The sequence below is a fragment of the Chlorocebus sabaeus genome, chromosome 1, assembly GCF_047675955.1.
Source record: "Chlorocebus sabaeus isolate Y175 chromosome 1, mChlSab1.0.hap1, whole genome shotgun sequence".
Classification (NCBI taxonomy): Eukaryota; Metazoa; Chordata; class Mammalia; order Primates; family Cercopithecidae; genus Chlorocebus; species Chlorocebus sabaeus.
In genome coordinates, this window is record NC_132904.1 from 56,850,977 (window position 1) to 56,872,491 (window position 21,515).

Genomic DNA, 21,515 nt, shown 5'->3' on the forward strand with positions numbered 1-21,515 from the left:
TAGGAGAGCCCAGGGTGGGGAGAAGCTTGGCCACTGTGGACCCCCAATCTCACTCCTGCGCTCCGGGCCTTTCCCCAGGCACTCGGGGGCGGGGCACTCACCTGCAGTGGGAGGCTCTGCGCAGTCGCGGCTGCCCCCCTTCCTTACCCCAGCAGGTCTCTCTCTGTCCAGCTGCTGCCCCTCCAGCCCCTTCCTGAGCAGGAAACTCCCAGAGCTAGGCAGGGGGATGGGACAGAACTGGCCCAAGGACACGCCGCCAGACAGATGACACCCCGCGGAAGGCGAGGTGGCCCGAAGGGGGAGGGAGAGTAACCCAGCACTGGGACCCAGGGCCGAGCAGAGGCCAGACTGGAATCGACCCCTGCCCTGCGAGACTGGGCCCCGTGGCCCCCACGCCTTTCCGGGACACACCGTGGGCCTGCGCCAGCCTCCCTACCCCAGCTTCTGTCCCCTCGCAGGTGCGCCCACTGCCAGCAGATCGCGCATGGCCGGCTCGGGCTGGTCTCTGGGCTCTCCAGTTACACTAAAAGTGAGACCAAGGAAGATGGTATCGAGGCCGCGCGGGCTCATCCAACATTGATGCGGCCCCGGATTGCCCCACAGCCCCTCACCTCAGGGCAGACGGAGGTCCCCACTCTTAACTCCTGTGGGTTGGGCCTGGCAGGTGGGGAAGGGTCCTCTACCCCCCCACAACTCATTGCCCAGGGTCACACAGGGTCTGTTCGGCTCAGTGACCTAAGCGGAGCTCTAGGCACAGGGGCTCCTGCTTAATCCTTGAGGGCTTTTAGGGCTTTTAGAGCTCACCAGTTTCCCAGAAACTGCCCAGGCAGGGTGCCTGTGAAAGCAGGCCTGTGGTCCCCACATTACACGTAATTTGGGGCCCAGGGAAGGGCCAGTGCACCCATCCTCCTTTCACTTCCCAATCCTACCTCTTGACCCCACCAAATGCATGGCAAAAGAGAGGATCCTCCCAGTCCCCAGCCTGTTCACACAGTCAATTCCACCGTACACACCTGCTAACACCAAAGCACACACAACTGGGACACATCTACACGGCTGCCCTTGGTGGCAGGCACACCCCTGTGCACACACCCCACCCAGATACACTCTTACTGATGCACACACTCAGATGCACACACACAAGCCTTCCGTCAGAGGAGCCCAACCCGTCATTGCCTCCATTCTCTGAACACTTGGTGATGGAGAGGACGGAATAACACCCAAAATGTCAGAGCGTGGAGAGAGGGGCCGGTGTCAGGACACAGTGTCCTTTTGGGACACTGTGATGTTCCTGGCATGGTATTTAGTTGGTCTGCAGTGCCTAAGGGGGAATGGAGGCAGAGCCAGGCTGGGATTGAATCTTTGTAGAGGAACATGACCTTGCAAAGAGATAATCCTAGGCTGCTGTTATCCTGGTGCCAGCCCTCCCTGACTCCAAAGCCTCCCCAGATCCAGGGACCGCTTCCCCCGACCTCAGCTCTGCGCTCCTCCTTCTGACAGTAGGGTCCCATCTGCTGGCGCAGTTCTCCACCATTGTTCACCTGCAGAAATCTGTCTCTCCCCAGGGCAACAGCATGGACAGGCTGTTCCCCAAGGCCTGCTGACTTCTGAACCCCACTCCCCAACATACACACATATCTAGGGTTGTCTTTGTTCATATTCGGATCAGAAGACCAGGACACCTGCCCAAGGATGCAGAGGAACACACACCTGAGCCCAGAGATCTAACTGCTGCACCTTCAGGCCAACCTACGTGGCTTAGGATAGACAGCAAAGGTGTGAATCTCCCCCAAGCATATGCTGGGCCAGAATCTCCCAGCTGAGACTCAGGATCAGGATTTTCCAGAGTGAAGGCAGTAAGTATCAACAGATACCTATGAGCCCCTACTTGGCAACTGTTCTCCAGACTGTAGGTTAGAGCTTCCTTCCACCTTTGGCCACAGATACAGTGTCCCTGCCCAAGGTCTTTTTGCATTTGTTGGACTGCATCAAGTGACCCTATCTGGAAAACCACAGTGCCTGATGACATCAAACTTCAGTGTGGGCAAGTCCCAAGGGATCTGAGAAGTCCATGCCCCACCTCCATAACTGACCCCCTCTCCACCACCAATCACTCTGAGCCCCAGTTACACCAGCTGGATGAGAAACAGACCACCCCTACTCACTGCCCTCTAACGCCATTCCTCATTGACCCTCTGTACACTGCCCCCATTTGCCCCATCCAGTCCAGCTGTCTTGGTCCTGTACTGCTATAAATCCATCAAAAGAGAAGTAGCTGCACTCAAAAAGCTCTAGAACAAAGCAGAGCCTCCAGCCCCCTGCCTCTGGTAGCCACCCAACTCCTCTGGCCAGCAACCTGTAAGCTGGCACTGCCATGGCCAGGACCTCCAATCCCAGCTGTCCTGTTCTCATCCCTCCACCCTGGCCTTTCTAATCCCAGAACACACACCAAGGCCATAGGTCATATACTCAAAGAATGTCAGAACTAGAGAGTGCTGAGTCAGGCTGGGTGCGGTGGCTAACGCCTATAATCCCAGCACTTTGGGAGGCCGAGGTGGGCAGATCACCTGAGGTCAGGAGTTTGAGACCAGCCTGACCAAATTGGTGAAAACTCATCTCTACTAAAAATACAAAAATTAGCCAGGTGTGGTGGCACGTACCTGTAAACCTAACTACCTGGGAGGCTGGGGCAGGAGAATCACTTGAACTGGGGAGGCGGAGGTTACAGTGAGCCGAGATTGTGCCATTGCACTCCAGCCTGGGCGACAGAGTGAGGCTCCATCTCAAAACAAACATCGAGAGTTCTCAGTCAACCAGTCCGGTCCCTTCAGCTTCAGGGAACACAGGCTCAGGAATCCAAGTGACTTGCCCAGAGGCAGATGAGAACTAAGGGGGGAACCAGAAACAAATCCTAAACTCCTGACTCTTTTCACAGTGCTCTTTTTAAGACATCTTCCTGTTTCATAAAACCACTTGTATAGCCAGTGACAGCATCACCTCCTTATCTCACAATAGGTTACTTGTGAGTCTTAATGCCGCAGTGCTCAGCCTGGCTGCTCCAGGCCTGGTCTGCTCTGCCACTCCCAATCTCTGCCAGCTTCTCTGCTGATTCTCAGCACCAGGGACTGGAGTTAGCTGGGCTCATGTCCCTATGGGTCTCTCTGTGGTGATCCCTCAACCCTGTCTCTAAAAAAAAAGGAAAAAAGCAGTAGCCCTCTTAGCCCTCAAAAAAAAGAAAAAAAAAAAAAAAAAAAAGGCTGAGTATGGTGGCTCATAAATGACCTGTACTCCCAGCACTTTGGGAGGCCGAGGTGGGCGAATCACCTGAGGTCAGGAGTCCGAGACCAGCCTGGCCAACCTGGGGAAACCCTGTCTCTAATAAAAATACAAAAAAATAGCCAGGCGTTGTGGTGGGCACCTGTAATCCCAGCTACTCGGGAGGCTGAGGCCGGAGAATTGCTTGAACCCAAGAGGCAAAGGTTACAGCAGTGAGTCGAGGTCGCGCCACTGCACTCCAGCCTGGGAGACAGAGCGAGACTGTCTCAAAAAAAAAAAAAAAAAAAAAAGGAAAAGGACCTGAGGGCCCAAACTTTAAAAGTGGAAGAAGCACATATTTTGTTAAGTTCTCCCGGAAAGGTAAAGTAAGCCTTAGTACAAAAGGCTATTTTTACAATAAGAATTTGGCTACTTCTTCAACTCAACAGAAACCTAACTGTGCATAGAATATCACCAGCAACTGTATGCTTTGTTTGGGAACCAGGCGCCAGAAGAAAGCCACCAGAAGATATGTTGTAGAGGAGAACAGTGTGGGCCAGAATCTACCTTTGGCCAGAGATATAGTGTAAAACAAGAGTCAAAAGTCGAGAAATAAACCCATACATTTATGGCTAGTTAATTTTGGGGTTTGTTTGTTGTTGTTGTTGTTGCTGTTTTCTTTTCTTTTTCTTTTATTTATTTATTTATTTATTATTATTATTATACTTTAAGTTCTAGGGTACATGTGCATTACGTGCAGGTTTGTTACATATGTATACTTGTGCCATGTTGCTGTGCTGCACCCATCAACTCGTCAGCACCCATCAACTCGTCATTTACATCAGGTATAACTCCCAATGCAATACCTCCCCCCTTCCCCCTCCCCATGATAGGCCCCGGTGTGTGATGTTCCCCTTCCCGAGTCCAAGTGATCTCATTGTTCAGTTCCCACCTATGAGTGAGAACATGTGGTGTTTGGTTTTCTGATCTTGTGATAGTTTGCTAAGAATGATGGTTTCCAGCTGCATCCATGTCCCTACAAAGGACACAAACTCATCCTTTTTTATGGCTGCATAGTATTCCATGGTGTATATGTGCCACATTTTCTTAATCCAGTCTGTCACTGATGGACATTTAGGTTGATTCCAAGTCTTTGCTATTGTGAATAGTGCTGCAATAAACATACGTGTGCATGTGTCTTTATAGCAGCATGATTTAGAATCCTTTGGGTATATACCCAGTAATGGGATGGCTGGGTCATATGGTACATCTAGTTCTAGATCCTTGAGGAATCGCCATACTGTTTTCCATAATGGTTGAACTAGTTTACAATCCCACCAACAGTGTAAAAGTGTTCCTATTTCTCCACATCCTCTCCAGCACCTGTTGTTATCTGACTTTTTAATGATCACCATTCTAACTGGTGTGAGATGGTATCTCATTGTGGTTTTGATTTGCATTTCTCTGATGGCCAGTGATGATGAGCATTTTTTCATGTGTCTGTTGGCTGTATGAATATCTTCTTTTGAGAAATGTCTGTTCATATCCTTTGCCCACTTTTTGATGGGGTTGTTTGTTTTTTTCTTGTAAATTTGTTTGAGTTCTTTGTAGGTTCTGGATTATTAGCCCTTTGTCAGATGAGTAGATTGCAAAAATTTTCTCCCATTCTGTAGGTTGCCTGTTCACTCTGATGGTAGTTTCTTTTGCTGTGCAGAAGCTCTTTAGTTTAATGAGATCCCATTTGTCAATTTTGGCTTTTGCTGCCGTTGCTTTTGGTGTTTTAGACATGAAGTCTTTGCCCATGCCTATGTCCTGAATGGTACTACCTAGGTTTTCCTCTAGGGTTTTTATGGTATTAGGTCTAACATTTAAGTCTCTAATCCATCTTGAATTAATTTTCATATAAGGAGTAATGAAAGGATCCAGTTTCAGCTTTCTACTTATGGCTAGCCAATTTTCCCAGCACCATTTATTAAATAGGGAATCCTTTCCCCATCTCTTGTTTCTCTCAGGTTTGTCAAAGATCAGATGGCTGTAGATGTGTGGTATTATTTCTGAGGACTCTGTTCTGTTCCATTGGTCTATATCTCTGTTTTGGTACCGGTACCATGCTGTTTTGGTTACTGTAGCCTTGTAGTATAGTTTGAAGTCAGGTAGTGTGATGCCTCCAGCTTTGTTCTTTTGACTTAGGATTGTCTTGGAGATGCGGGCTCATTTTTGGTTCCATATGAACTTTAAAGCAGTTTTTTCCAATTCTGTGAAGAAGCTCATTGGTAGCTTGATGGGGATGGCATTGCATCTACAAATAACCTTGGGCAGTATGGCCATTTTCACGACATTGATTCTTCCTATCCATTAGCATGGTATGTTCTTCCATTTGTTTGTGTCCTCTTTTATTTCACTGAGCAGTGGTTTGTAGTTCTCCTTGAAGAGGTCCTGTACATCCCTTGTAAGTTGGATTCCTAGGTATTTTATTCTCTTTGAAGCAATTGTGAATGGAAGTTCATTCATGATTTGGCTCTCTGTTTGTCTGTTACTGGTGTATAAGAATGCTTGTGATTTTTGCACATTAATTTTGTATCCTGAGACTTTGCTGAAGTTGCTTATCAGCTTAAGGAGATTTTGGGCTGAGACAATGGGGTTTTCTAAATATACAATCATGTCATCTGCAAAGAGGGACAATTTGACTTCTTCTTTTCCTAACTGAATACCCTTGATTTCTTTCTCTTGCCTGATTGCCCTAGCCAGAACTTTCAACACTATGTTGAATAGGAGTGGTGAGAGAGGGCATCCCTGTCTTGTGCCAGTTTTCAAAGGGAATTTTTCCAATTTTTGCCCATTCAGTATGATATTGGCTGTGAGTTTGTCATAAATAGCTCTTATTATTTTGAGGTACGTTCCATCAATACCGAATTTATTGAGCGTTTTTAGCATGAAGGGCTGTTGAATTTTGTCAAAAGCCTTTTCTGCATCTATTGAGATAATGATGTGGTTCTTGTCTTTGGTTCTGTTTATATGCTGGATTACATTTATTGATTTGCGAATGTTGAACCAGCCTTGCATCCCAGGGATGAAGCCCACTTGATCATGGTGGATAACCTTTTTGATGTGCTGCTGGATCCGGTTTGCCAGTATTTTATTGAGGATTTTTGCATCGATGTTCATCAGGGATATTGGTCTAAAATTCTCTTTTTTTGTTGTGTCTCTGCCAGGCTTTGGTATCAGGATGATGTTGGCCTCATAAAATGAGTTAGGGAGGATTCCCTCTTTTTCTATTGATTCGAATAGTTTCAGAAGGAATGGTACCAGCTCCTCCTTGTACCTCTGGTAGAATTCAGCTGTGAATCCATCTGGTCCTGGACTTTTTTTGGTTGGTAGGCTATTAATTATTGCCTCAATTTCAGAGCCTGCTATTGGTCTATTCAGGGATTCAACTTCTTCCTGGTTTAGTCTTGGAAGAGTGTAAGTGTCCAGGAAATTATCCATTTCTTCTAGATTTTCTAGTTTATTTGCGTAGAGGTGTTTATAGTATTCTCTGATGGTAGTTTGTATTTCTGTGGGGTCGGTGGTGATATCCCCGTTATGATTTTTTATTGCGTCTATTTGATTCTTCTCTCTTTTCTTCTTTATTAGTCTTGCTAGCGGTCTATCAATTTTGTTGATCTTTTCAAAAAACCAACTCCTGGATTCATTGATTTTTTGGAGGGTTTTTTGTGTCTCTATCTCCTTCAGTTCTGCTCTGATCTTAGTTATTTCTTGCCTTCTGCTAGCTTTCGAATGTGTTTGCTCTTGCTTCTCTAGTTCTTTTAATTGTGATGTTAGAGTGTCAATTTTAGATCTTTCCTGCTTTCTCTTGTGGGCATTTAGTGCTATAAATTTCCCTCTACACACTGCTTTAAATGTGTCCCAGAGATTCTGGTATGTTGTATCTTTGTTCTCATTGGTTTCAAAGAACATCTTTATTTCTGCCTTCATTTCGTTATGTACCCAGTAGTCATTCAGGAGCAGGTTGTTCAGTTTCCATGTAGTTGAGCGGTTTTGATTGAGTTTCTTAGTCCTGAGTTCTAGTTTGATTGCACTGTGGTCTGAGAGACAGTTTGTTATAATTTCTGTTCTTGTACATTTGCTGAGGAGTGCTTTACTTCCAATTATGTGGTCAGTTTTGGAGTAAGTGCGATGTGGTGCTGAGAAGAATGTATATTCTGTTGATTTGGGGTGGAGAGTTCTATAGATGTCTATTAGGTCTGCTTGCTGCAGAGATGAGTTCAATTCCTGGATATCCTTGTTAACTTTCTGTCTCGTTGATCTGTCTAATGTTGACAGTGGAGTGTTGAAGTCTCCCATTATTATTGTATGGGAGTCTAAGTCTCTTTTTAAGTCTCTAAGGACTTGCTTTATGAATCTGGGTGCTCCTGTATTGGGTGCATATATATTTAGAATAGTTAGCTCTTCCTGTTGAATTGATCCCTTTACCATTATGTAATGGCCTTCTTTGTCTCTTTTAATCTTTGATGGTTTAAAGTCTGTTTTATCAGAGACTAGTATTGCAACCCTTGCTTTTTTTTGTTCTCCATTTGCTTGGTAAATTTTCCTCCATCCCTTTATTTTGAGCCTATGTATGTCTCTGCATGTGAGATGGGTCTCCTGAATACAGCAGACTGATGGGTCTTGACTCTTTATCCAGTTTGCCAGTCTGTGTCTTTTAATTGGAGCATTTAGTCCACTTACATTTAAGGTTAATATTGTTATGTGTGAACTTGATCCTGCCATTATGATATTAACTGGTTATTTTGCTCGTTAGTTGATGCAGTTTCTTCCTAGCCTCGATGGTCTTTACATTTTGGCATGTTTTTGCAATGGCTGGTACTGGTTGTTCCTTTCCATGTTTAGTGCTTCCTTTAGGGTCTCTTGTAAGGCCTAGTGGTGACAAAATCTCTAAGCATTTGCTTATCTGTAAAGGATTTTATTTCTCCTTCACTTATGAAACTTAGTTTGGCTGGATATGAAATTCTGGGTTTAAAATTCTTTTCTTTTAAGAATGTTGAATATTGGCCCCCACTCTCTTCTGGCTTGTAGAGTTTCTGCCGAGAGATCTGCTGCTAGTCTGATGGGTCTCCCTTTGTGGGTAACCCGACCTTTCTCTCTGGCTGCCCTTAAGATTTTTTCCTTCATTTCAACTTTGGTGAATCTGGCAATTATGTGTCTTGGAGTTGCTCTTCTCAAGGAGTATCTTTGTGGCGTTCTCTGTATTTCCTGGATTTGAATGTTGGCCTGCCCTACTAGGTTGGGGAAGTTCTCCTGGATGATATCCTGAAGAGTGTTTTCCAACTTGGTTCCATTTTCCCCCTCACTTTCAGGCACCCCAATCAGACGTAGATTTGGTCTTTTTACATAATCCCATACTTCTTGCAGGCTTTGTTCATTTCTTTTTCTTCTTTTTTCTTTTGGTTTCTCTTCTCGCTTCATTTCATTCATTTGATCCTCAATCACTGATACTCTTTCTTCCAGTTGATCGAGTCAGTTACTGAAGCTTGTGCATTTGTCACGTATTTCTCTTGTCATGGTTTTCATCTCTTTCATTTCATTTATGACCTTCTCTGTATTAATTACTCTAGCTATCAATTCTTCCACTTTTTTTTCAAGATTTTCAGTTTCTTTGTGCTGGGTACGTAATTCCTCCTTTAGCTCTGAGAAGTTTGATGGACTGAAGACTTCTTCTCTCATTTCGTCAAAGTCATTCTCCGTCCAGCTTTGATCCAATGCTGGCGATGAGCTGCGCTCCTTTGCCGGGGGAGATGCGCTCTTATTTTTTGAATTTCCAGCTTTTCTGCCCTGCTTTTTCCCCATCTTTGTGGTTTTATCTGCCTCTGGTCTTTGATGATGGTGATGTACTGATGGGGTTTTGGTGTAGGTGTCCTTCCTGTTTGATAGTTTTCCTTCTAACAGTCAGGACCCTCAGCTGTAGGTCTATTGGAGATTGCTTGAGGTCCACTCCAGACCCTGTTTGCCTGGGTATCAGCAGCAGAGGCTGCAGAAGATAGAATACTGCTGAACCGCGAGTGTACCTGTCTGATTCTTGCTTTGGAAGCTTCCTCTCAGGGGTGTACTCCACCCTGTGAGGTGTGGGGTGTCAGACTGCCCCTAGTGGGGGATGTCTCCCAGTTAGGCTACTCAGGGGTCAGGGACCCACTTGAGCAGGCAGTCTGTCCCTTCCCAGATCTCAGCCTCCGTGTTGGGAGATCCACTGCTCTCTTCAAAGCTGTCAGACAGAGTCGTTTGCGTCTGCAGAGGTTTCTGCTGCTTTTGTTGTTGTTTAGCTGTGCCCTGTCCCCAGAGGTGGAGTCTACAGAGACAGGCAGGTTTCCTTGAGCTGCTGTGAGCTCCACCCAGTTCAAGCTTCCCAGCGGCTTTGTTTACCTACTTAAGCCTCAGCAATGGCAGGTGCCCCTCCCCCAGCCTCGCTGCTGCCTTGCAGTTAGATGGCAGACTGCTGTGCTAGCAATGAGAGAGGCTCCGTGGGCGTGGGACCCTTCCAGCCAGGTGTGGGATATAATCTCCTGGTGTGCCCGTTTGCTTAAAGCGCAGTATTGGGGTGGGAGTTATCCGATTTTCCAGGTGTTGTGTGTCTCAGTTCCCCTGGCTAGGAAAAGGGATTCCCTTCCTCCTTGCGCTTCCCAGGTGAGGCGATGCCTCGCCCTGCTTCAGCTCAGCAGCTGACCAGCACCGATTGTCCGGCACTCCCTAGTGAGATGAACCCAGTACCTCAGTTGAAAATGCAGAAATCACCGGTCTTCTGTGTCGCTCGCACTGGGAGTTGGAGACTGGAGCTGTTCCTATTCGGCCATCTTGCTCCGCCCCCATTGCTGTTTTCTTGAGACAAGGTTTTGGTCTGTTGCCCAGGCTGGAATGCAGTGGTGTGATCACAGCTCACTGCAACCTCGACCTCCTGGGTTCAAGTGATCTTCTCACCTCAGCCTCCCAAGTAGCTGGTACTATAGGCAAGTGCCACAACACCTAGCTAATTAAAAAATAAATTTTGTAGAGATGGGGTCTTACTATGTTGTCCAGGCTGGTCTCAAACTCCTAGACTCAAGCAATCCTCCTACCTGAGCCTCCCAAAGTGCTAGGATTACAGGTATGAGCCACTGTGCCTGACTCATCAATTGATTTTTGACCAGGATGCCAAGTTCATTCAGTGAGAGAAAAAGTAGAAACAAATAGTGCTGAGACAACTGGATTTTCTTTCATGCAAAAGAATGAAATTGGACCACAACTCATACCATATGCAGAAACCAACTCAAAATGCATCACTGACATAGATATAAGCTCTAAAACTACAAAACACTGAAGAAAACAGGTAAATCTTCATGGCCCTGGATTTGGCAATGGATTCTTAGATATGACACTAAAAGCGTAACCAAAAGAAAAATATCAAATTGGACTTCATCAAAATTAAAACTTGTGCTTCAAAGGACCTTACCAAGAAAGTGAGAAGACAACAATGGGGAAAAATATTTGCAAATCATATATCCGAAAAGAATTTAATATTGAGAATATGTAAGGAACTCCTACAACTCAACAACAAAAAGACAAACAACCAAATTAAAAATGACAAGAACTTACACATTTCTCTAAGATGTAAATGGACAAATAAGCACAAGAAATAATACTAATCATTTGTCATTGAGGAAATGCAAATCAAAACCATGATAAGATGCCACTTCCTAGACTATACTAGGATGACTATAATAATAATTATAATAACAACCCGGAAATTAACAGGTTATTGGTGAGAAGGTGAAGAAATGGGAACCCATGTACATTGCTGGTGGAAATGTAAAATGGTGCAGTCTTTGTAGGAAACAGTTTCACGGTTTCTCAAAAAGCTAAAGATAGAATTATCATTACCAAACAGCAATTCTACTCCTGGGTCTATACTAGCCAAAAGAATCAAAGACGGACTCAAATAAATATGTGCACACCAATGTTCATTGGAGCATTTTCACAATAGCCAAAAGGTAGAAACAATCCAAGTGTCCATCAACAGATGAATGTATAAACAAAATGCTGGCTGTGCACAGTGGCTCATGCCTGTAATCCCAGCACTTTGGGAGGCTGAGATGGGTGGATCACTTGAGGTCAGGAGTTCAAGACCAGCCTGGCCAACATGGTAAAACCCAATCTCTACTAAAAATACAAAAATTAGTTGGGTGTGGTGGCAGGTGCTTGTAATCCCATATACTCAGGAGGCTGAGACAGGAAAATTGCTTGAACCCAGGAGACAGAAGCTGTGGTAAGCTGAGATAGTGCCACTTCACCCTAGGTGACAGAGCAAGACTCCATCTCAAAAATAAATAAATAAATAAAAATTAAATTAAAAAAATTTAAAACATAAACAGAATGCAGTTTATGCATACAATGGAATTACTCAGCCAAAAATTATATGTTACAACATGAATGAATCTTGAAAACATTATGCTAAGCAAAATAAGCCAGACACAAAAGGAAAAATACTATACAATTTCATTATATGAAACATCTAAAATAGGCAATTTATAGAGACAGAAAGTAGATTAGAGGTTACCACGGGCCAGGATGGGGATGAATAGGTAGATAGTTTCAGTTTAGGATAATAAAAAGACTCTGAAAATACATTGTTGTGCTGGTTGCACAATACTGTGAATGTAATTGATGCCACGGACTTGTACACTTAGAAATCATTGAAATAGCTCATTTTATGTTACACACATTTTACCACAATTAAAAATTCCGATACATGCTATACACTAGGAATGAAAAATCAGAAACTGAATTTTATAAACCCATTTATAATTCCATTGAAAAATATGCAGAATTTAGGGATACATCTTACAAAAGAGATGAAAGACCTATACACTGAAAACTACAAATATGACTGAGAGAAATCAAGATGATCTAAATAAACAGATATATATATATATATATATATATATATATATATATATATACACACACACACCATGTTCATGAATTGGAAGGCCCAATGTTACTAAGATGTAACTCTCCCCAAATTGATCTATAAAGTCAACAAAATCCCAATCAAAGTTCCAGCAGGTTTTTTGGGGGGATGGGGGTAGAACTTGAAAAACTTATTGTTAAATTAATGTGAAATTGAAAAGGCCCTAGAATAGTCAAAATAACTTTGTAAAAGAGAGACAAGGTTGAAAGTTCTAAACTGCCAGATTTCAATACTTATAAGTATTTTTTGTTATTGGCATTAATAAAGACACGTAGATTAAGATAACAGAATAGAGAGTATAAACTTACAAACAATAATCAACTGATTTTCCATAAAGGTACAAAGGCAATTTAGCAGAAAAAAGAAAGTCTTTTTCAATGCATGCTGCTGGAACAATTGGATACCCATTTTTTTTTTTAATGAATCTCATACCATATTCATACCATATGCAAAAAGTTAAAATGTAGCAAAGATCTAAATTTAAAATGTAAAATTAGAAAATTCCTAGGAAAACCTTTGTCACCTCAAAGCAGGCAATGATTTCTTAGATACAACATCAGAAGAATAATCTATAAAAAACTGATAAACTGGATTTCATCAAAAGCAAAAACTTCTACTTTTGAAAATGAAAAGAAAGCCACAGACTTAGAGAAAATATTGCAAGTCATATGTCTGATAAAGGAGATCTGTCCACAGTACACAAAGAATTCTCAAAACTCAAAAAGGAAACAACCCAACTTTAAGATGGGGAAATAATTTAACTGAAACTTCTCCAAAGAAGAGATATGGATGGCAAATAAGCACATGAAAAGATGCTCGACATCATTAGTCATCAAGGAAATGCAAAATGAAACCACAAAGGCATACCACTGCATGCCTGTTAGAATGCTAAAATGAAAAAGACTGGCTGTGCCAACTGTCACAAAAATGCAGAGGAACTGGAACTCTCCTACAATGCTCATGAGAATATAAAATGGTCCAACCACATTGGAAAAGTTGGGCAGTTTCTGAAAAAGTTAAATGTAGACCTATTACATGATTTAGCCATTCCACTGCTTTGTTAGGTATTTGCCTAAGAGAAACAAAAGTATACGTCCATACAAAGACTTGTACATGAATATTCACAAAAGTTTTCTTTGTTTTACAAGCCAAAAAGTGGAAACATCAACAGGTGATGGGATAAACAAACTATGATATATCCATGAATACTACTCAGCAATAAAAGGAAATGCTCTACTAATTCATGCAACAATATTGAGGAATATCACAATAATTACACTGTCTGAAAGAGGCCAAACAATAAAAGGGTTCATACTGATTATTCCATTTATACAAAACTGTAGGAAATGAATCAGATCAGTGGTTCCCTGAGGATGGGTGGAGTGGGTGTGGGGAGTTGGGAGAAGAGCAAGAAGGAAGTTTTACAAAGATGCAGAGGACTCACAGGTTTCCATGCTATTCCCAAGCACACTAGGCACACTCCTATCTCAGGACATTGTCATTTGCTGCTCCTTTCCATGGAACATTCTTCCCATTAACCACATGACTCATTCCCTCGCCTCTTTCAGCTCTCTGATGAAGTGCCCCCTCCTCAGAGTTTCCCTGACCACACTATATGACACAGCACACTCACCAGCCCCAGCACCCCATGCAGTCAGACTCTCTCCTCCAGACTCTGCTTTTTCTTCTTCGCACTTTATCATATTATATAAGCCTCTTAGCACTGATACATTAAATATATTTGTCCATATCTCCCCCAACTAGATGGTAAGAATTATGAGACTACGGACTTTGTTTCATTCACTGTTCTGTCTCCACTGCCTAAAATGTTGCCTGGCATTTAGAAGGTGCTCACTAAATGCATGTTGAGTGAATGGACCCACCTTAAGAGGTGGCTACATTATTATTGTCTATTTCTTGATGGAGGTTAAGTCACTTGTCTAAAGCCATATAACCAATGATTTAAGAACCTGGGCTTCAAAGCCAGGTCACTTTGACCCCAAAATCCAAGTTCTGAGCAGTGATGCTACTTTGTCTCAGAGTCTGAGAGGTCACACTCACACACACAAACATAATTGTAAAACAATGCAGTCAGTGACTGCCTGTGGGAAAAGAAATCAATTTGCTCCTCCTGGAGGACAATCTGACAGTAGCCAACATTGGAAACTAACAATCTTTCTTCAGGAGTTTGTTTTAATTGAATAATCAGACATGAGGGGAGAATGTCACATATACAAGATGTTTAACACACAATTATTTATAATAGCAAAGAATTGGGAAGAACAACAAAGTCCCCACAAGGGAGTGATCGAAGTAGAGTGGAAATGAAGTGGAGTCAGGATGTGACAGAAGATGATGCCTGATGTGATCAATTTTTCTCAAAGGAGCAGGAGGCAGGGCCATTTATGTAACACATGGCGGTGCAGATAAGGGTCAAGCAGAGAGGGGTCTTGAGAGTGCGGAAGGTTTGAAAGGGCTGTTGTGGGCAATGGGAGTGAAGCTCATCAGGGAGAAGCAGAAAGATTGAGAGATGGCATTGGTGGCCTGGCCGAAGATGAAGACCATGAAAGTGGTGACATCTTGCACAGGCATGTCATTTTTGTTGTAGGATTCTAGGGTCATAAGAAGAAAGGGGATGGAGATTCTAGCATGGATCCACGCTGGGCTGGAGTTGTGCCGAGCATATGTGAGGGAATAAAAAGTGCTGGAGTGAGCGACTGAAATAATCTACCATGTGATACAAGCTGGCAAGAGAAGAAGAGAGGCTGGGAAAAGGTTGGTAGGCCAGAAGAAAAGGCTGGTAGGCCACGAAGGCAGACACCTTCATGGTATGGCAGGAGCAATGTATAAGGAACATGCCTGAGGTCAGAGAGTTGGCAATTCATGTGTATGAGATTAGAAGTGAAGCAATTCCAGCTGTTATCATCTAGGAATTTATCCTGTGAATAACTGAAGAGAAGTGTCTAGATTGGGAAGGTTCAGAAATTGTGAGTGAAAAGTGCTAGTTTGGTCACTGATAAAGGCACTGAAGCCTTTGAGGATAACGACTGAAGCTTGAGTGGAGACAAAATGGTTAATGGGATGCCAAGCTGTGGAAAACAATGGACTCGATGATACCTACTTTATGCCAGTCATTTTACATAGATCTTTTCCTTTTATCTTCATAACAATCAGTGGTATAGATAAGATTTGGAGAGTTCAAGGTCAGTGTCCAAGTTTTGAGGAGTTCATTTGGCTTGCGGATGCTGGCTAGAGAATACAATTATCAGTGAAGGGTCTGATTTTGAACCTATTGCGTTAAAGCTGTTGGCTGGATATCTAGATGGAGAAGTCTACAGGCATTTAGAGATGTGGGACTAAGTCTTGGCAAAAAGGCTGCAGTTGAAGATATGGATTGCTGTGTTAGAAGCATTGTGTTGATAACTGAGACCAGGGTGTAGCCTGAAAATAGAATGGAACAGAGTGAAATGGAGAAGACGAGCACTTTGGCACGTGCTCAGAGGTGGACAGTGGGGACCTAAGAGGAGCCAGAAATTTAAAAAATGTAGGCATCATATTTTGGTAGGTTGGAAAAGTGGCCATAGATTTTCAACTCCTGCCTTCAAGAGGTAAGGCCTATTTCCCCACCCCTGAAATGTGGGCTGGCATTTTGACTTACTTTGACTACTACAATGTGGCAGAGTGATGTGCAAGTTCTAAACCTAGGCTTCAAGAGACCCTGCAGCTTCTGCTCTCTCACTGGACTCCCTTCCACCACCATGTGTGCAAACCTCAGTGAGCCTGCTGCAAGAGGAGAAGGCATATAGGGAGAGGGCCCAGCTGCTCTAGGCTTCCCAGCCAGAGCACCAGATATGTGAGCAAGCCCAACCCAGAAAAGCTGAGCCTGGCCCAGACCACAAAACTGCCCAGCTAAGCCCAGCCCAAACTGCTGATCCACAGAATATTGTGCTAACTCAAACAGTTGTTTTTTCTGTTGTTTTGTTTTTGTTTGTGTGTTTTGTGTGTGTGGTTTGTTTGTTTGTTTTTGAGACAGTGTCTCACTCTGTTGGCCAGTCTGGAATACAGTGGCATGATCTCTACTACACTCACTGCAACCTCCGCCTCCCGGGTTCCATCAGTTCTCCTGCCTCAGCCTCCCAAGTAGCTGGGATTACAGGCGTGTGCCACCACAACCGGCTAAGTTTTGTATTTTTAGTAGAGACGGGGTTTCACCATGTTGGCCAGGCTGGTTTCGAACTCCTGACTTAAGCGCTTCAGGCTCCCAAAGTGCTGGGATTACAGGTGTGAGCCACCACGCCCGGCCAAAACAGTTGTTATTTTAAGTCACTAAGTTTAGGAGTGACTTGTTAACATGGCAATAGATAACTGATACACACATGGCCCAGAAGCAAGGGGGACAACAGCTTACATAAACACATGGAGGAGAGGTCAACTTGGATGAGGACTTGAAGGAGAGGTGTTTTCCAGGTTCAAAGATGTGAGGGGGGCAGAAACCAGAGAACAGTGCTGGAAAGTGAAAGTTAACTATTAACAATGATTCCTTGTAGAGTCAGGATGGGGATGAGGGCAGCAGAACACAGATTTTCACTTTTAATACTGTGTACCCAACGTATGTGTTGCTTGTGTAATGGTTTTAACAGCTTGATTATTTTGTAATTGTTTGAATAATTCAATTTTTATGTCTTAAAAAAAAGTACTGATTAGGAAATAGAGGAGGTGGTATGAACGAGTGGTTTTGGAGAGTAGCCAAACCAGCGGCATCACAATCACCTGGAAGTTTTAAACAAACATTGAGCCCAGGGTTCTACCCCCGGATATTCTGATTCAGTTAGTTTGGACAAGGGCCAGGTGAGTTCTTTTCTTCACATAGCTCCCCAGGTATTGAGATTGTCAGAGTGAGAAGAAAAGAGTACTGAAGACAGAAACCCAGAAAATGTCTTTATGTAGGGGTCTGAAAGCAGAAAAATAATTATCTTTTCTTTCTTTTTTTTTTTTTTTTTTGAGACAGTCTCGCTCTGTCGCCCAGGCTGGAGTGCAGTGGCGAGATCTCGTCTCACTGCAAGCTCCACCTCCCGGGTTCACGCCATTCTCCTGCCTCAGCCTCCCCAGTAGCTGGGACTACAGGCGCCCGCCACCACACCCGGATAACTTTTTTGTATTTTTAGTAGAGACGGGGTTTCACCGTGTTAGCCAGGATGGTCTCGATCTCCTGTCCTCGTGATCTGCCTGTTTCAGCCTCCCAAAGTGCTGGGATTACAGGCGTGAGCCACTGCATCTGGCCAAGATTTTCAAACTAAGCTTCTATGGAAGACTAGAGTTCCAGAAACGTTTACAATATGCATTAATAAAACAGCAATTTATACCACTTATTGCATGATTACTAAGTCCCAGGCAATATGATAAGCCCTTTATATTTATTACGTCATTTATTTATTTTTATTTTTGAGACAGAGTCTAGCTCTGTCTACCAGGCTGGAGTGCAGTGGCACAACTTCGGCCCCCTGCAACCTCCAGCTCCTGGGCTCAAGTGATCCTTCCGCCTCAGCCTCCCAAGTAGCTGGGATTACAGGTGTGCACCTCCATGCCTGGCTAATGGGGTTTTTTTTGTATTTTTAGTACACATGGGTTTCACCATGTTGGCCAGGCTGGTCTCAAACTCCTGATCTCAAGCAATCTGCCCATCTCAGCTTCCCAAACTACTAGGATTACAGGCATGAGCCACTGCGCCAGGCCTATTACCTCATTTAATACTCATAACACTTCCCCAAGAAACTGTGGCCCAGGGAGAAGTAATTTGTCCAAAGTTAGCTAGGCAGAGTCAGGATTTGAAGGCAGGTTATCTAATTCCAAAGTCTTTCTGCTTTTATATGTTTGCTTTTGCAGGGAAAAATTGTTTACTATATGGAATTAGCTCAACTTTAAGTTTTTCTCCCATGTATGTATTAGACCTTTGGAATATGCCACTGTTTTTTGTTTGTTTTTTGTTTTTGTTTTTGTTTTTGAGACGGAGCTGGAGTGCAGTGGGGTGATCTCGGTTGACTGCAAGCTCCGCCTCCCAGGTTCACGCCATTCTCCTGCCTCAGCCTCCGGAGTAGCAGGGACTACAGGCGCCCACCACCACGCCCGGCTAATTTTTCGTATTTTTAGTAGAGATGGGGTTTCACCGTGGTCTTGATCTCCTGACCTCGTGATCCACCCGCTTCGGCCTCCCAAAGTGCTGGGATTACAGGCGTGAGCCACCGCGCCCGGCCCGCTTATTTCTAACAGAATCTAAACTGTGAGCTCATCTCCGGGAGGAAATTTTGTCTTTTTATCGCCTTATTTCCAGGGCCCAGGATATAGTTCGCACTCCATACATGTTTGTTGAATAAATGAATGAATGTGTGGATTTGGGATCTGAACCAAAATTTGTAGGTTTTGTTATTTTAAGTTTAATATTCCAGTAACGTTAGAGTTCTTCTCCGTGGAGAGCACCACTTTTCAAAAAGGGAGGTGCACTGGAATCATGAGGTGGACAGGAGATTTGCTGGGGCTGTGCAAGGAAGGGTTGATGAAGAAACAGAATTAACCAATTCAGACGATATGTTTCTCCAAAGAAGGCAATGAAAGGAAAAAAACAGACGTGGATCAGTTGCGCCCATCTCGAGGAAGGAGCCAAGACAAACCTTAATAAGTTTACAGGCTGAAGAGAGATCACCAGTAAAGAGGTGAAGGTGCAGATGGAGGAGACAGATGGGATTTATACGGGGCGAGACTCAGGGAAGGTGAGGAGGGGTCCTAGGGGAACTAGCCTTAGGCAGAAGGGACACCTGTTCCTCTGAATCTAGGCAAACAAGGGCTGTCAAAGATGCGGGGAGGTTTTTGGCAGAGTGAAGGGAAGGAGAGCACAGGAACAGGACGTCATGGGGATGAGAGCAGCCCAGTAAATGAAATTTCTCTTCCAGCCCTCACCATCTAGGGTCATGGGTCAGGAAATTTAACTCCAGAATTCTGCAGATCGATATGGGGTACGAAACTTAAAAACAAAGAAAAAAACTACTATCTACTATCATCATGGTTTCATTTTAAATGGAGGGGTGGCATTTAGCACACCAACAAAAGGTAGAACGGGCATAACCTAGGAATAAATCTACTCGACTTTATGACCAACTCACTCCGTTCTTATTTTTTTCATTTCGCCAAGGAGGATGACTCCTTCCTCCAGGACGAGTGCGTGGGGAGCGCAGCTCCAAACCTCCCACGCCGGCAGCCGCTCGCCATCCCCGCGGGGCGGGCGCTGAGCCTGGCAACACGAGGGCGCCGCTCCTGCGCCCCGACAGCCGGCCGGGGCTGCCATCTCGCCCAGCGGAACAGGCAGCGGCTCGCGTGTACCGGGCAGCCAGCGGGGCACTCCGCCCGGGGCCAGCCTCGGTCCCTGCGGAGGGCCAGCGGGACATAAACCCCGGCTGCCGCATCCCAGAGCCGAAGGCGCCCCTCCTCGCCCAGCCCGCCAGAGGCCCACCCCGGCCCCTGGCCCCGCCCCTCCCGGCGCCCCCTTCAGCGCCCTTTCTCGGGGTCCCCCAGCGGAGCGACCCTGGCGGGGCAGCCGGGGTGGGGGCAGGGGTGACAGCTCTCTAGTCCCAGTGGCTGCGTGCCCTCCTCCGACAGCTCTGTCCCGTGGGTGTGGGGACACTACCCTCGTCTGAGCTCCGCTGCACGTACCCGGGGCTCTGGGTCCCGGATGCCCGAGGGTCTGGGTGCCCCAGCCCACCCTGCGAGTCGGGCGCTCGCGCCGGTCCTCGCCCCCGGAGGCCCGCTTCTCCCGCAGGAGAGCGAGGGTCAGCAGGCGCTCACAAAGGGCCACCCTTCGGGCGCCCTACCTGTCATAGCTCCAGCGGCTGTAGGACAGGGTACGGTGGCTGCTGACTCCCTCCATCGCCGTCTCTGGCTCTGCTCGGGACTCCGCGGGCGGCGGCGGCGGCAGCGGCGGCGGCGCTGGGCTCGGGGCTGACTCGCTAGCTGCGGGCCGGGCCGGGGCGCGGGCGGAGGACTGTACCATTCGCCCCCCGGGGGGTGACCCCCCTCCGGCTCTGCCAATGGCGGGGACGCGCGACTGCGGGGACCCGGGCCCGTGAGGCCCCCTCCCCCACGCTCGGGTCCCGCGGGGGCGCGGCTGCTGCAGCCTGGGCTGCTTATTTATTTATTTCCGAGGTGTGCTCCGCGTCGCCATGACAACCGCTCCTTCTTTTCCGGCGTCACTAGGGCACCGCTTCTTTCAAACCTTCCCGGGATAAGGTTTGCTAAGAGGCTGCTCCGGCTCCTGTTTGCTTGGGAGTCCCGGATCCGCTCTCGCCACTTGGGGCCCTTCAGCAGAGGCGCCCTCCTTTCCGGTGTGGGAATCTTCAGCCAGTCTCCACAATCAAGTTCCCCCCTTCTCAGGAATGGAAATAGCCATCCCCCAGTTTCCTAGATTCTCGCCGTCTCCCCGCCCCTTCTTCCCCCGGGTGGAAGTCTTGAAACCACCATCCCCTCCTCTCTTCAAACTGCCTCCCTCCTTGCTGAGAATGGAAATCCAGTACTCCCTCCCTCTCTCCCGGGTGGATTCCCTCGGCCCTGCTATCTGGTCTATTACGGCCCTCTTGGGTTCCGAAGACTAAGCTCTGTAAACACTCCCATTTCTAGGCCACCTCGTTCTGTTTATGTCCCTTTGCGCTTTCTCTTCATTACTACTGAAAATCCTTTGTGAAAAGTCAGGGTGTCTTGGCTCAGCCAGGGGAGAGTTTGTCTGACAGTGACCCAGGGAAGGCTATGGCGAGAAGGCACGCCTGGGTGGGGCGGGGTAGGTCAGGGAGAGCCAGCTCGCACCTTTTTGTCTGCCAGGGGCCCCTAGTCCCTTCCCTTCCCCCACCTTAGGCTGATGGCTTTAGGGATTTACAGGTATAATCTCCTTGCAGAGGTCACAAGAGCCTAAGAAGGACCTTTCGGGCAGTTGCTGTGGGGTGGCTGGCTAACTTCACGCCAGGGTCAGGGTCGGGGTGAAGGTGCCGACGTTCCCAGGAGGTTGGAGTGCGAGGAGGGGAAGGTAGGATTTGCGCTACACTAATCCAAGGATCCTGACAACTCCTGTGAACTAGAGTTAACCCTATGGGTTACAGAGGTTGCAACTGGCAGTGCACCTGTTGCATCTAGCCCGCAATCACAGGGGAAAAAAACATGCCTTTCATTGAATAAATTGACAACACATAAAAATTGGGAGATTTAATAGAGCTAGCTTTTTATCTGG

At 45.8% G+C, this 21,515-nt stretch overlaps 1 protein-coding gene across 1 annotated transcript in view; it reads right to left on the reverse strand.

Moving 5' to 3' along the window:
• TUB (TUB bipartite transcription factor) overlaps positions 1-20,357 on the reverse strand; it is a 94,033-nt gene extending 73,676 nt beyond the window's left edge. Inside the window, exon 1 of the mRNA XM_037999765.2 lies at positions 20,113-20,357. Coding sequence (XP_037855693.1) covers positions 20,113-20,291 — 179 coding nt within the window. The 5' untranslated portion in view covers positions 20,292-20,357. The remainder of the gene's footprint in view (positions 1-20,112) is intronic.
• Between the last annotated feature and the right edge of the window lie 1,158 nt (positions 20,358-21,515).